The following is a 15,437-nucleotide window of genomic DNA, read 5'->3' on the forward strand; positions in this document are numbered from 1 at the left end:
TACTTTTTCGTAGAGATTTAGCCAGATAATATCATTACATTTCATTGTATCTTAAAATAAAGAAAGATCAATAAATAAAAACATAAAGCCAGAATTGTTCACATTATTATATAAGATACAAAAAACCTCAATTAATTTTTTTTTTCCATCTAGTTGGAAACTTTTGATTTTAACTTGTCAGAAACGGCATCCAAGAATTCGGTAGTGGTGACATAACTATCTCTACCAGTCTTACCCATAGTCAAAGCCAAATCCTTGGTCATGACACCATCGTCTCTAACACATTCGATGGTGGCATCTTCCAAATGGTTGGCGAATTTAACAACTTCAGGAGTTTCATCCAAGATACCTCTTTGGTGCAAACCTTTAGTCCAGGCAAAGATAGAGGCAATAGAGTTAGTGGAGGTTTCTTCACCCTTTTGGTGTTTTCTGTAATGTCTGGTGACAGTACCATGGGCAGCTTCAGATTCAAAAGCTTTGCCATCAGGAGTCATCAAGGCAGAGGTCATTAAACCCAATGAACCGAAACCTTGGGCAACAATGTCGGAAATCACATCACCATCGTAGTTCTTGAGGGCCATGATGTAACCACCCTTGGACTTGATCATTTGCGCCACCATGTCATCGATTAAACGGTGTTCATAAGTGATACCGTGCTTTTCGAATTCAGCCTTGTAAGTAGTATCGTATAAGTCTTGGAAAATATCCTTGAATCTCCCATCGTATTTCTTCAAAATGGTGTTTTTACTAGAAAATTTCAAGTCCAATTGTTTTTGCAATGCCAACTTGAATGACGAGTGAGCAAAACCAGCGATTGATTCTTCAGTGTTGTACATGGCCATACCTACCCCCGGACCTTTGAAATCAAACACATTGTAAGTGGTCTTTTCCCCACCATTAGCAGGGGTGAAGGACATTTCCAATTTACCAGCACCAGGAATCACCACGTTGGTCGACTTGTATTGATCACCATGGGCATGACGACCAATGACAATAGGCTTTTCCCAGCCCTGGACCAATCTAGGAATATTGTCAATGACAATTGGTTCTCTAAAAACCGTACCACCCAAAATGTTTCTGATAGTACCGTTTGGCGACACCCACATCTTCTTCAACCCGAATTCTTTAACTCTGTCTTCATCTGGGGTGATGGTAGCACACTTGACACCGACCCCATACTTTTGAATAGCGTGAGCCGAATCAACGGTGACCTTATCATCGGTGGCATCTCTGTTTTGGATCGACAAATCGTAGTACTTCAAATCAACGTCCAAGTATGGGTTGATGAGCTTGTCCTTGATGATGGACCAGATAATACGAGTCATTTCATCCCCGTCCAATTCGACAACAGGGTTCTTCACCTTGATTTTGTCATTGATGGTCGAGTAGTATCTGCTTGCTGCTAGCGATACCTTTGGGGCGGTAAATCTTGGGATCGTGTGATTCACAGATCTGGCGGCTCTGTTCAACATTGCTTTAGGTTATTTTTTTAAAATATATAATAGTAATATTAATGACTCAATGAGAATACTGTTTTGAAGAAACACAACAGAATGGGCAATGATACAATGTCAATTTATAAGGAGGAAATTCTACAAGCGGTATGCAAAAAAATATGAGTCAAAATTTCCCGCTATCGGAGTTCGACTAAAAAAGCATAAGGAGACACCCCAAGCAGATAGTATTATTATCTTATATCAGCGAAAATATACGCTACCATCAGTTACAAAATAAATCCAGTACATGTAAAAATGTCTATTAAAGCTAATGCAAAATAAAATACCTAATGTAGACCATAATATAAAATATCAAAGACGATGAAATAAATCACAACGATTTGTGTAACTCAATTAGCAATATATGGAGTAGAACCCTTTGGCCATACCCTCTTGTACAACGCCATGTAGACGTAATCCTGGGCACTCAACTTTCTGTTGAAACTAGTCTTGAAGTAACCATGGGTACCCAAACTTTCTCTAATCCAGCCACTGCTTCCGGACTTGGTGAACAATGGCACACTTTCGTAATGACTGATATCCTCAGGCTTGAAGAACATGTAACGGATAGTTATGACCTTCTTGTGGATCTTGAATGGTTGACCAACAAGAAGACGACGCTTGACGATCGACCGGCTGTTGTCTATGGATTCTAGCGACCCAGAACCAATGAGCTCAAGATCGAGGTTAGAAAGGATATTGGAGCCCAGAGAGTTGTTGCCTTGCTTTGGCTTGAAGAAGAGCACTGGAATCCGGCCAAAATAGGCAGGAACGATTGCCGATGCGATGTTGATGTTGCCGGGGGTGCTGAATTTTAAGTACTTGTGAGCGTTCCCGTTGCTATTGTTGGAGTTCACAGAGTACATTGGCTTGATCACTTCACGACGAGAACCATATTGCACCACAATATCGTCCTTGGAAGTGACAGGATCCTCGTAAGATTCCCAGGTCTTGAATGAGAAATGAACCAATGATTTCTTTTCTTCGTGTGAAAGAAGCCCAAACACCACGACTGGTTGGCTTTGATAATTATTCAACATTGAGGTGATATGATCGGTATTACTGTTGACAAGGTTATGTGCTACGAGGTGAAGTCTCACCGACTCTCCAATGGTGACTTGGGTCTTACCATTGAAAATTTTCAAGTTACGTTGTGTTGATCTCTTGAAGCTTCTAAAATTCAACAAGTTGCCATAAGCTTCTTGCAATTCCTTTGGTGGCTGTTCATCTTGATCAGTAATGTCCTTGATTGAGAACTTGTACTTGTGCAATCTTTCCACTGCAGATTCTTTTGGATCAAGGTAGAATTCTTCGGTGGAACCTGGGTTGCGCGATTCTTCCATAAATTGATCCAACTGGGAATTGTGGTCATAATCTTCATTAAATTCAATATCGTTGTTATCGTTGGCAATACTCACTTGGTTTTTACCCTTTAACACATCTTCAATTTCTGGGTCAAAATCATCATCGTTTGGATCAAGAATCGTGGCGGCGGCGGTATCTTTCTTTTCAAGATCGTCGGCAACCATATCATCATCATCGTAATCGCTCATCATGTCATCGTCATCCATATACATTTCATCGTCATTACCGCCATCTTGAGGTGACAATTCATCGATACTTTCATTTTCAAGAATGATTTCTTCACTAATCACATCAGTCACTTCCCCAGTATGCTTATTCAATTTTTCAATTAATTTCACCTTGAATTCTCCAACATTAGGAATATTAATGGTTTGATTCACGTGGAACCCTTTACCTCTAACGGTACCGTCAATTACCAATTCTTGGTCGTCGAATTTGATATTTTCGGCAACCACATACCCACGGTTATTCAACCAAGTAACCCCTTTTGGAATAACGCTACAGAGGGTATGTATACATTTTGACAAAGATGAAGAGTTGTTTAAGTTGAAAATCTTGTCTTCTCCAGGGAAGAAATGGGTGAAATAACTGGTTAACGATGCCAACACTTGCTTTTGTTGCTTGTCCTTTAAATCATTGTCAATATTTGGCACAACACAAATCACATTGCTGATCCCTTGCAACTCAATGGCTCTAATAATTTGTTCTCCCTTGGCGGTATCAACCTCATTTGAGGCACTAAGACCGAAAATCACGAAATCAGAAACTCTACTGGCGTCGAGAATCGACAAGAAGTTTGATGTGTCAGGAATGATGAATTTGAAGTTCGATTTAAATTTGGAAATCTTCAAGTTTTTAATGAATGGGGCCTTGTCTTGTACGGTATTTTCAACCATCATCTCACTGTTATTGTTATCTTCAATGACAATGTCATTATCGATCAATTTTTGGAAGATTTCTTCTTCTGAAATATCATCGGTCAAGCTGATGATTGTCACAATCTTTTGCACCCCGCTGGCCGATTGGAACAATTTACGATTTTCCAAAGCTTGTAATACTTTTTTTTCTTTCAACTGATCGGCAAAATTCTTTCTTTCCAATTTATTAGCCCCTCTAAGCTTCTTTTTAGGACCAGTAGTGGTTTTTTCAACCTTCCCTTGGTTACGCGCCTTCACTTGGCCCTTGGAAGCATGTCTTGATTTGAATGGTTTTTTAGATTTCTTAACAGTGGATCTATGGGAATGACCGGAAACCATTTTGGTAACTCAGTTTATGTATATATATTTATTCCTTGGAGGAATATATGGAATAATGATAATATGAATTACAGGAGTAAATCAAAAAAAAAAAAAAAAAAAAAAAAATTTCACCAACGATGACGCCGGGTAAAAAAGATTTTTTTTTCTGGTAAGAAAACAGGGGTGTGGGACCTCTTACGTTTTGTATCCCATGTATGGGATAACCACAACGTTAGAACTGTCAAAAAGAAAGAGAAAAAGTGGTGTTATGGGTGTCAACTGACATAATTGAGCATACCATGTTGCTAACAATCACAATTGCAGTTGTATCATACCTTAGTACCGACATCCAAATAGTCAGAAACCCCAATTGTTGTTGATGCATACCTGTGCCCCTATATAATAATAACAAGAAATGCGCAGCATGGCTGGGCAGGGCCTGGACCGATTGATTGCTGTGGGTGTACAGAACAAATAATAACAATAACAAGATGTGTGACGTTTCTATATATTTATACCACACTACCATACCGCCTCTTACAGGGTGTTTTCACCATCACTATTGTGTGTATGTTTCCCACTAATCCATCTCCTTTACTCGGCCCCTCTCGCGTTGTTTTGCTTTTCCCGAAGCTTCCATTTTGCGCCTATTTTGTGTATATGCGCGTCAGTCACATACATACATACAAGTAAATATATATAAGTACTGTTGTGTCACCTCTGATAAATCCTGGAAATTTCACACTGGGATCTTTCTTTATATATATATATATATATAACTGGCTCTCACCACATTAATATCTCAAAAGTAATAATAAAAAACAACTCAACCTCAATATCGCAATGAAGTACTCCACTGTTTTAATCTTGGCTTCCTCCGCCTCCGCCGCTGCCGTTGAAAAAAGAGATGGCCTTAGTGTTCTCGCTTCTTTGGCTACTGTCGCTGCCTCTGGCGTCACCAGTGTTTTCGGTGATGTTACCAGCGGTGTCGTCTCTGCTGCTACCAATGTTGCCAGTGATGTCACCTCTGCTTTTCCTGGGGTAACCTCTACTTTGGGTTCTGTTTTCTCTGAAGCCACTAGCGGTGCTGCCTCTGTCGCCACCAATGCTGCCTCTCACATTACCAGTGAAGCCGGAACTCTTGCTAGTGAAATCACCAGTGGAGCTGTTAGTGCTTACTCCCATGCTACTTCTGATGCCGCCTCTTTAAAAAGTTCCATCAACAGTAAGATTACCAGCACTTCTGCTTCCTCAACAGCCTCTGCTTCCTCTAGCCACAGCTCTTCTGCTTCTGGATCTGGCTCTTCTTCTACCCATAGGTCTTCTGCTTCTGCTTCCTCTTCTACTCTCAGCAGCTCTTCTACCTCTGGTTCTAGCAGCGCTAGCTCTGACAGCTCTAGCTCTGCTTCATCCACTGGATCGGGTGCTGCCGCCGGCTTGGCTACTACTGGCTTTTCCGCCATCTTGGCCGGTTCCATCCTTGCTTTGTTATAAATTTCCTCTATAATTGAGCATGTTCCTTGTACTCCGAAGAGCATTTTTTTTTTCTTGCTCTTGGTTGCATTATATTATATAGTACTTTCTATTTTGAGTTTCTGTGACAATAACAACTCTTTCTCCTTTTCCCTCTTTCCTTCTGTCTCATTCTCTCCTATTATAATGGGGTAGTGTGTTTAAGATTAGAACTTACATCGATTTTTATAGATGATTTTACGAGTATAACGATTTTTAATTTGTGTGAACATACAGCACTTCTTGTGTAAAAACTGGAAAATTGCAGCCAAACAGGTAGATCCAGTGACTTCCCTTCCCTTCTTTTTTTTCATCTCGTGCTGGGTGGGTGCTGTTAGCAATTGCTTTACAGTCTTTGACAGTGTGTCAATCTATTGTTGGTATTATTCCCAATGTTATTAGACGTCTTGATCATATATCGTCTCTTGGTTTAAATAAACAATAAAAATTATGATGATAATAATAATAATAAGTAACCGTCTGTTAAAATTAAAACAGTTGACGGCCAGTTTTCTTCCTGGTTGTCGACAGGGGGTGTTTCACGGTGGATTAGGCGGGAAAAAGTAAACAAGCTGAAACCAAAATTATCGCACTAACAATCTCTAGCAATCATTTCTTCTTCTTCCATCTTGCTTTGGAATAGAAAAAACTTTACGGCCTGGCTGAGTAGAACAACCAATAGCCATTTCTAGATTATTGTTTTTTTTTGAAAACAAAAGACCTTCCTCAAGGAATATAGCAATAATGAAGTCCACTTCCGCTCTTTTATCAATCCTTTGTTCCGCCGTTGCGGTTTATGCCGCTGATGCCTCTAGTGCAAATTCTACGGTCTCCAGCACCTCTGGTTCATCATATTCTGTCCCAGAACTCATGACCTTCACTGAAACTTCTAACGCCGTCCCATCAGGTAATTTCCTTGCGGGCTCGTCATCCACCAGCTCGAGCTCTTCTAAAGGTGATGCGCCAAACGCCTTTGCCGACATGGGATTTCCGGCCCAAATGGGTGGGTTGGTTGGATTAGGGATGATTTTTGGTTTCTTATGAGGAGTTTGTTCAGTTTGCTAAGCTTTTTTTTATTTTCATTCTTTTTTTTTTAGTATGTGTCGTCTGAATTTCCATCCTGGCGACGTGGATGCGATAATGATGGTACAAGAGGATTTGAAAGAACATTTTCAATCCGTGGAATCCGTGTGGGCCTTTTTTTATTTTCATTCTAATACTTATATGTATGTCGACGATCATTTAATGTCAATTTTCTTGACTTTTGTGATTGGATGATTATTTTGAAGATAACTTCATGTCATGACTTTCAAATGTTTTTTTGTTGTATAGTTGTTGTTATTTTTTTTTGTACTTTTTATAGTTGTAACCTTCTTTTAGATTATTATTTTCGACTTTTCTTTGTTCTTTTTATTTATTTTTTTGTTCTTCTAAGGTTATATATAAAATGGTGAGGATGTTTCAAATTACTACTTTTTTCTTTAATCTTTGGTGGACTCTAATTTTCTTTTTTTTTTTCTTTATAGTTGGCTTAGCTTTTGTCATTAATTTTTTGTTTTTTGGAAATAGAAGTCTGGAATTACACATGGAAAAGAACATTTATTTTTTTATCCTGAAGAAATATAGATCATAATTCTTTTCAACCCAACAATGGTTATGTATTGTGGAACAGTGGAATATTTCTCGAGTGCAGTTCTGATTTCCTCTGAAAAATTGTAAAAGCAAAAATGATATTATCGCTCTTTCCTCGTCTCATTCGCCCGTGAATAGTTCATTTTGCTCTTAAAGATCCTAATGCTCTGAATATATATGGGACTCATTCATCGTTGATAAGAACATATAAATGTAATTGTAAAGATTCCTTTTGGTCAATTGAATCAGCTTACTTAATTTCCGATAAATCTATGATATATATATATATATATATGTATAATTTTTAAGAGAGTATTATTATTGAATTATTATCGGTTTTCCTGTTGTTCTTCTCGTTAATTTACAATATTCTGAAAGACATCTACTTTTGTGATACCTTTCAACACGGTAAACTGTTACGCAAATGTACAAAAACCAGCACCGTCGCCCATGCCATTAAACAACAATTGACAATATTAAGAATTACACAATAACCACCCCAGCAATGTGATATGTTGCGATAAAATTAATAAACCAATCAATATAAATAATATACTGAGATTGTTTTTTTTTCCAGTTGCATTCACGGCAATGAGGGAAATCAAGTGACTCTCTATACTAAAGTTTGTACAAAAAAGTAGCAATTTTAATGTTTGTGGCTCCACCTGAGAGTGTGGTGACAAAATCTTAATAGAATATTTTCAATTCTGTAAATAAAAAAAAAAAATTATTGCTCAAGTTTTGTATATATTTGTTATTATCCTTTTTATGACAGTAATAAGCGTTGACAATGTCAAACATTAATATCAAATCACCTGTTCCATTGCACTCGAACTCACGGTCTCCTAAACCTTCCTTGTTATCTTCTTCCCAACAACCAAAAAGAAGCTATAACATAGATGAAGCAAACGACAAAAAGTTGCGGGTACCAAATGTTAGTGATACCGAGGAAATGATCAGACCAGTCAGGACCCCAGAGTTTATGAGTTTTTCTCCTTTCAGCCATATTCACCACCACAGCAACAACAATTATGGTTATCAAGATCGTCAAGCCAGTGAAGATTTCGATCCCGGTAAATCTCTTGAAAGCACCATCCCTCCCCAATTACAACAAAATATTGAAAGAAAAGGCAGCGCCACCTGTTGCTACCAGAAGGCGTTGGAACGTCGCAATAGTTTGACTAGCAATTGCAGTAGTACTGGTGACGATGATAACGATGGTGACAGCCCAAAAAATTCCCGAAAATCTTTTGATGGTAGTATTCCAATCACTGAGGACAAAAGTGATGTTATCGAAGCAGAGGAAAGGACTGCCAATGCTCCAAAATCCAGCCAGTCATTACAGGACCAAAAGAGAGACTTGATGAACTTCAGTGGGTTATATTCTCGGTGGAAAAATCGCGGATACCATCACCACCATCGTCATGAACATATACTCCACAATCATCTTCAAGAACTACATTCGCGTTATCAGCATCCAGCCGAGGATCCATTGTCTCCTAAAGATAAAACATCATCAAAAAAGAATAGTGTAATGCCGGGGCTGTTTCCAATTGCAGACACCACTGATAAAAAAAATGGGTTGCTCATGTCAGTTAGTGACGAGAGTACTGAAGGAGATGATCAAAGTTTGAAAATTTTTGGGGAAAAAATCCAAAAGGCTGAAGAGCTGGATAGTGGATCGAGTAAGCTAGAGGGGCAATTTAATGATATAAAAATTGATACGGCCCAAAAAGGGGATTTTTCAAGACATGTTTTCGATCATGAAAATTATAAGAAATTTCACTTGCGTCAATAAGGATTTGTTACGAGAGTATTCAGGATCTAAGCTATTTTGTATTAGTTTGCGGGTATTGGTTTTTTATTTTTCGGGTTTTTTATTCTTTTCCTTTTTATATGCTCAAAAATATTTATATGCAGTTTCGTGGGCTTCGTTTGTGTAATCTGAAATCAACAAGAATGGTAAGGGAATTTTTCAAAAAATAAACGTATCAGAAGAACAATAACACCAGATCATGCACAACTGCAATTAACAGGGCCGATCTTATTGATATATGTATGACAAGAAAAGGCAAATCAACCTTTTTTTTTTCTTTTCTTTTCTAACTACAAAAAATATTGCCTGTGTCATGAGGAAATAATCTATATTACACATGAAACAAAAGATACAACAATAAAAAGTAAAAAATTATAGCTAATACATAATAAGAATTGAACTTAAATAACTATGGGAGCATATAGCAGCAAAAAAAATTTTGCTGAAAATAATAATAATTACAATAATAATAAAACTTTTATAAGAAAATACATCATAATGAATGTATAATAAGGAAAATGGAAAAGAAGTAATACAGTATGAAGTTGAACTATCGAAGATTGAACTGAAAGGAAGGAAGGAAGGAAGGATAGGAAACAATTTTTCTAATTCTAGTATATTCTATTTTTCTTTTTGATTAATTGAGTTTCTCACCAATTTTTTTGTTTGGTTTATTTTCTCGTCATCAATTTTTTGACTCCAAAATTCTAAACCAAATAAGCTCCAGCCATTGCTAATACAGCAACGATTAATCCCTGGTTAGCCCCGACGTATCTGCCCATTGCATCACCTTTGGAATGCTTTGTGCTAGTTGAAGTGCTGTTGGAACTCGAAGAAGAGACATCCTTTGTTGGAATGGCTGCAACACGACTCACACTAACAGTGCTCAAGGAGGAAGAGGAGGTAATGGTACTATTGCTAGCGGAGGTTTTTGGGTCTTCATCAGCTTCAATAACTGCTTTGTTATTGGCGGAAGTCACAAGTTTAGTGACCGAGGTAGCCTTGGTGCTGGTGGAAGAAGTGGTTGCAGCAACAGAAGATTTGCTACTAGAAGAAGAAGAGGAGGAGGAGGAGGAGGAGGAGGAGGTGGTGGTGGTGGTCGATGCTGGATATTGGGTAACCGTACCAGAAATCCCACTTCTGGTGATGGTAGTGATAATGGTTTGAGTTGTGGTGGAGCTTGCAGAGGTAGAAGTAAGGGTAATTGGACTGGCAATGACAGAAATTGCCGATAAACTGGTGAATAAGAGTGATCTGGAGAGCATTTCTGAAACTTTGATAGAGTGGTGATATTTGTTTTTCCTATTTTCTAAAGTACGAATGAATGAATATACGAATAAGCGAATCAAGAAATAAATGAAACAATTGATGAGCCTATGAATGAATTTGTTAATGGGTGGATCTGTATGTGTGTGGGGAAATGACTGATTGGTTTATTAGGACAGATATAGTGGTTATAAAGAGTGTATATAGTTGGAATATCCTAATAATAATCGAGAGTCTTGGTAGAGTATGGCGTTACAATAGAAAGGCAGAAGTAAATTGTACATGAAGTGACAGCTCCAAAGATATATATATATATATATACATATAATATCATAATAATGTTATATCAATTACCACCTACCAGAAGATAATGTATCCATGGTAATATCCTCCTGCATGTTGGGCGGTTCCTCCCCCGGGTGGATACCACCGAGATGAGGGACGTTTTAAAAAAAATGTTAAGCCAAAAATCACGTGAAATAGGCGGACAGTGCCCTCGGGACTGCCCTCGGGATTGTTGTCAAAGTTGGTGGGAAATCTTTGGTAACACCACCAACAATAGGTTTGATAAGGACATGAGGATGCTGGATATAATGAAAATTGAGAAGTACATGAAACAAACAAAAGAATGCGTAATTTATCATGGGTTCAATGAGGAAAGTTGGGGATGTAAATAATATCTATATGTGAAGCATCAAGAAATATAAAAACAAGGTTCAGTTATAATAGTTAAATTGTGCAATTGTAGAAAATACGGTGATTTTTACGTCTCTGAATATTCCAGCAAAAATTTTCCATTTATTTGTACATATGTAGATATTTGTTCTTCGCATTTCTGTAACGTTAAACTTGGAACGCTTGAACATTGTCCCGTTCAAATTCCCTCCACTTACCGACCAATGTGCCACTCACCTCATCAGAATCAGCATGTTCAATAATCGAGTCCAATTGCTTGATGGTCTTGCTCATATATTTCACGCTTTCCTTTTGTTCTTCCACTTGCTGCTTGGTAGACTTGTCATTCAACTTCTTGTTCAATAACTTATTGCTTCTGGTCATGAAATTGTCAAACACCGCAGGATCGGCGAAAATCGCATATTTGGATATTTTCAAAATATTCTGGATCATCAAGTTGGCAATCAAAATGATTTCACTGATATCCTTCAATCCAAAATCGACAATATTTTGCAATATCGACTCGAGCATTCCTTTGCTGGAGTTAGCTGCATCTTCACCAATAGATTTAATAAACAAATCATTGCCCAAAATAGCAAAAAGTAATTCATACACTGACTTTCTCAACTCAATCCCATCATCAATCTTTGTTTTAAATGGACCAATTTGAATTTTTTTAATGAACTCAGTTCTTGGTTTCAATTCGACCAAAATATTCATCAAAATATTGGTTTGAATGATTCTGCGATTAAAGTATTCATCAAAATCAATCCGGAAAACACTCAATAGTAAGTTCAATGACATCTGTTTGAGATCAAGAGAACTGGAATTCAAGCACAGGTTTACGAACCTCACAAAGTTATCGCCCCTCAAGAATTGCTTCTTGGTGTCATCACTGAAATATTCTTGACTGATTAATTGCTTGATAGCACTAAGTAATAAATAGTTCATCGACAAGTAATTCCATTGAGCTTCTTCGGCATCCAAATATCTTTGGAAATTGCCAATGAAATCTTCTCTAGCTAATACAATGAGGGTCAAAATCTCAGAAGCAACTCCTAACTCAGTCACGCTCAATTCCTCCTTTGACTCAATTTCCTCCACCACTTTCCAAATACTTGAAGCACTGGACTCATTAACAATATTATTATGAGCCTTGGAATTAAGTCTGTTATGCTCAAAATCACGATACTTAATGTCCAATTCTTGTCTGAGAGCTAATAATAAGCAATATCTTAAAGACTTAGTTTCTTCGGCTTCATTTTCACTAGCGCTTTTCAAGCTCTTGAGAATATGTGGTAAGTATGAATTAATGTCTCTAGAAATGAACTTCCCAATGTTCCCAGCAATTGTCAATTTGACGGTTTCATTGCTTTGATAAGTTCTGAGCAATTCGAGGAAAACACTCAACTCAATTTCCAATTTCTTAAACTTCGAAACATTACCCAAGAAATTCAAAATAAAAATCAATTGCTTTTCATCGCTCACTCCACACATCAATAATTTCTCAAATTCCGCAATTTTGTGATGTAAGTGACTTTCAACAACCACTGTAGACAAGATGGCTGGGGACAATATAGGCTTATCAAAAGAGTCCTTATTAAATAATTCATCGTATAGTTTCTCACCATCTACTTTGTGAGTAAGGTGCTTGGTGATCAAAATTAATGGGTAGTCATCTTCAATCTTTGAAGAAATACCGTCTTGAATTAACATCACAATTTGTTCCACTAGTGAAATATTGCACTGAGTAATCTTTGATAGCAAAATTCCAATAGCAAGCAATTTATTTTCATATTGTTTGATGTCGATAAACTGTTTCAGTATTAAGGATTCAATAATCCTCACGTAAATGTCATGATCCAACTTATTTTCAAGTTGAGAGCTCTTGATAATTTTAACAATCAATTCTAATGCCTCTTTATGGAGACTCGGTTGATTTACTTGATTATTGCTGGAAATAAATTTCAACGATATGTCAATAACTTCGACCAACCAATACAGAGGGATATCATTCACAGTAACATCAAAACCAAATAATTTACCAATACTGACAAGAGTAGGTTCGCTTAAAGAATCATAAGTCAAATTTGTTTTTATGACAGCCAAAATTTGTTCCGAAATACTTGAATCATCCAATCTAAACCCCTTATAAACTGCAATTAGAAATGTGGAACATTTTTCTCTTAATTCTGAATCGAATTTCTTTGAGCCTGATTTTTCGATAGCCAAGGATAAAACCGAGTTGAAGCTTGGAAATTCTGAGTAATCAATATGATGCTTTGTCATATTTTGAACCAAATATATCGAGGAGTTAATGGAAGCCAATGAAGCATTACGAGCGTTACTAGATATCCCGACCACCAAGTCGGAAATAATAGAGTCTAATTTAGATTTCAAGCCAACCAAGTTGTGTTGCTGGAAAAGACCAGTATAGAGATCAATTAAATCAGTATCAAGCTGGAAATTAGAAGCGCTGGAGGCCTTGAATGACTGAATGGCGGATAAAATCGACAAGATAAAGTTTGAAGTGAAATAAGATTTGGAAACGTCAAGTAGTTTGGATACAAAACTCAAGTAATTGTTCAACGAATTAACATTCTTGGATTTGGCCAAGTTCTTGGTGATTGACTTAACCACATACTCAAGCTTGTTGATTAGTTTTCCATAAAGCTCTTTATCAGAATCTCCAAGCTCATGAATTTGTTGAATAATAATGGTTAAGGTACACAAAACTTCACTCACGACAAGATCATTACTATCATTCAATTTGGTAACTAACAAATCAAAGTGACGCTCATCAAACAAAGCATGTAAAATTACACCCCTGGACTTTTTCACCAAAATGCCAATCAATTTAGCTGACTGTTTTCTCAATCTCCAACTGATATCATCATTACCGCCATCATCTTCATACTCATCATCATCAGAGAAATCGATTTCATCTTCGTCTTCATCCATAGTATCAGCCTCCTCCTCCTCGTCATCATCATCCCCAAAATTGAATGGATCATACTTTAAAAAAAGCTTGGTGATGGCTAAGATGCTCTCATTGTGGTTATTAAAGTTCTTATAAAATAAGCTGAGAAGGTTCTCAATGCAACTTAAGGAAACATCTCTAAGTTCATCAAATTTCGCTATATCATCATTGATTTCATTATCTTCGTCATCCATTTCAACATCTTCAAACCTATCCAAGAATAAGTCATCTTTTAAAACCTCAAAGATGGAATCAAATCTTGAAACAAATTTCTCAGAATTTTTGGTCTTGCTGAGGTTAAGCATTATATTCAATCTGACAGTTTCAAGCTGGAATTGATCTAAACTTGGGTTGATAGATTGTATTCCTCCAGCGTCCAAGAAAGCCCGGTCCACAATATTTTCAGCCTGGGCAGCAGTTGTGGAGTAGCTCATCAACAAAGAAAGGGTACTGATTGACTTAGTACTCAAAATACCGTAACATTTATATGAGGAGTTAATCAACAAGATCAATGCTTGTTTAATTCTAGGACCATCAAGCGCAAAGCCATTATATTTAATCAAATCAGACAAAATCTCAATGTAATCCAATGATTGGATTACTTGGGTATGATTATTGACAATAGATGGGAAGATTCTGCTAACAACTGCTTCAGCAGCACTCTGTTTCGAATAATTCAAATTCTGGATGAAATATCTTAACGCCATAGTATAATTGGAGCTTGCCATCACCATTTCATTATCTTTTCTTGTGCTTTGGTCTTTTTGAACCATGTCAAAAACAGTACCGATAGTGACATCAAGCAAATGAATATGGGATTCATTAAATACAGCCCCAAGAGATTGAAATGTTTTGACCGCTTGATTTTGGACATCTGGGTTAGAATCTTGCAATAATTGACATAACAAAATGGCGACATTCTTCAATTTGTAGCTGTTGCTCGCCAATTGATTTTTGTGGCCACAGAGCATCTTATCAATGTCGCTGACAGCCATGAACCGAATATCAGGGTCAACATCCTTTGCACGATCAGACAAATCGTTTAAATTGGTATTGAAATCCATTTTGAATTGTGCGAATTGTGTTATTGTTGGAAAATTGCAAGAGATGTGTTATTTGCCAGGTTCCTTATTTTTTTATTTTTTTTTGGGATGGGGAAAAAAAAGGGTACCTGTCTATGCGTGTTCCCAATCGGAGGTACTTACATAGTTAGTTTGTCAAGCAGCAAACTCCAAGAATAATTAACAAAAGGAAGAATACCTGATAAAAAAAAAAAGGAAATCTGTAACCAATATCGAGTACCAAATGTATAAATACTACAAATAGACAAACATAATAATAATCAGTGAAATCGTGAACAGGTTAGACATAAATAAACGCAAATGCTAGAAATACATAAAACAATCAAAACAGAGTTTGAAATATAAAATACAAACAGAAAAAGAAGGGAAAAGAGA

At 37.0% G+C, this 15,437-nt stretch overlaps 7 protein-coding genes across 7 annotated transcripts; 3 read left to right on the forward strand and 4 right to left on the reverse strand. All coding sequences in view use genetic code 12, as the record gives it.

The window, feature by feature from the left end:
- Positions 1-149: 149 nt before the first annotated feature.
- Positions 150-1,472, reverse strand: DASC09_003080 (NADP-dependent isocitrate dehydrogenase; the record flags this gene model as incomplete). Its single annotated transcript, XM_064993911.1, has 1 exon — positions 150-1,472. One exon carries the CDS (start codon positions 1,470-1,472, stop codon positions 150-152), a length of 1,323 nt encoding a protein of 440 aa, XP_064849983.1.
- A 374-nt stretch (positions 1,473-1,846) lies between these two features.
- Positions 1,847-4,117, reverse strand: TSR1 (small subunit rRNA maturation protein TSR1; the record flags this gene model as incomplete). The annotated part of the gene is made up of 1 exon (XM_064993912.1): positions 1,847-4,117. One exon carries the CDS (start codon positions 4,115-4,117, stop codon positions 1,847-1,849), a length of 2,271 nt encoding a protein of 756 aa, XP_064849984.1.
- An 825-nt stretch (positions 4,118-4,942) lies between these two features.
- DASC09_003100 (uncharacterized protein) lies at positions 4,943-5,593 on the forward strand (the record flags this gene model as incomplete). The annotated part of the gene is made up of 1 exon (XM_064993913.1): positions 4,943-5,593. The coding sequence occupies one exon, from the start codon at positions 4,943-4,945 to the stop codon at positions 5,591-5,593; it is 651 nt and encodes a 216-aa protein (XP_064849985.1).
- A 762-nt stretch (positions 5,594-6,355) lies between these two features.
- DASC09_003110 (uncharacterized protein) lies at positions 6,356-6,655 on the forward strand (the record flags this gene model as incomplete). The annotated part of the gene is made up of 1 exon (XM_064993914.1): positions 6,356-6,655. The coding sequence occupies one exon, from the start codon at positions 6,356-6,358 to the stop codon at positions 6,653-6,655; it is 300 nt and encodes a 99-aa protein (XP_064849986.1).
- Positions 6,656-8,033: 1,378 nt separating this feature from the next.
- DASC09_003120 (uncharacterized protein) lies at positions 8,034-9,041 on the forward strand (the record flags this gene model as incomplete). The annotated part of the gene is made up of 1 exon (XM_064993915.1): positions 8,034-9,041. One exon carries the CDS (start codon positions 8,034-8,036, stop codon positions 9,039-9,041), a length of 1,008 nt encoding a protein of 335 aa, XP_064849987.1.
- A 725-nt stretch (positions 9,042-9,766) lies between these two features.
- DASC09_003130 (uncharacterized protein) lies at positions 9,767-10,324 on the reverse strand (the record flags this gene model as incomplete). Its single annotated transcript, XM_064993916.1, has 1 exon — positions 9,767-10,324. One exon carries the CDS (start codon positions 10,322-10,324, stop codon positions 9,767-9,769), a length of 558 nt encoding a protein of 185 aa, XP_064849988.1.
- An 844-nt stretch (positions 10,325-11,168) lies between these two features.
- On the reverse strand, positions 11,169-15,044 carry DASC09_003140 (uncharacterized protein; the record flags this gene model as incomplete). Its single annotated transcript, XM_064993917.1, has 1 exon — positions 11,169-15,044. One exon carries the CDS (start codon positions 15,042-15,044, stop codon positions 11,169-11,171), a length of 3,876 nt encoding a protein of 1,291 aa, XP_064849989.1.
- Between the last annotated feature and the right edge of the window lie 393 nt (positions 15,045-15,437).

This window comes from Saccharomycopsis crataegensis, assembly GCF_037102585.1.
Source record: "Saccharomycopsis crataegensis DNA, jcf7180000000072, whole genome shotgun sequence".
Classification (NCBI taxonomy): Eukaryota; Fungi; Ascomycota; class Saccharomycetes; order Ascoideales; family Saccharomycopsidaceae; genus Saccharomycopsis; species Saccharomycopsis crataegensis.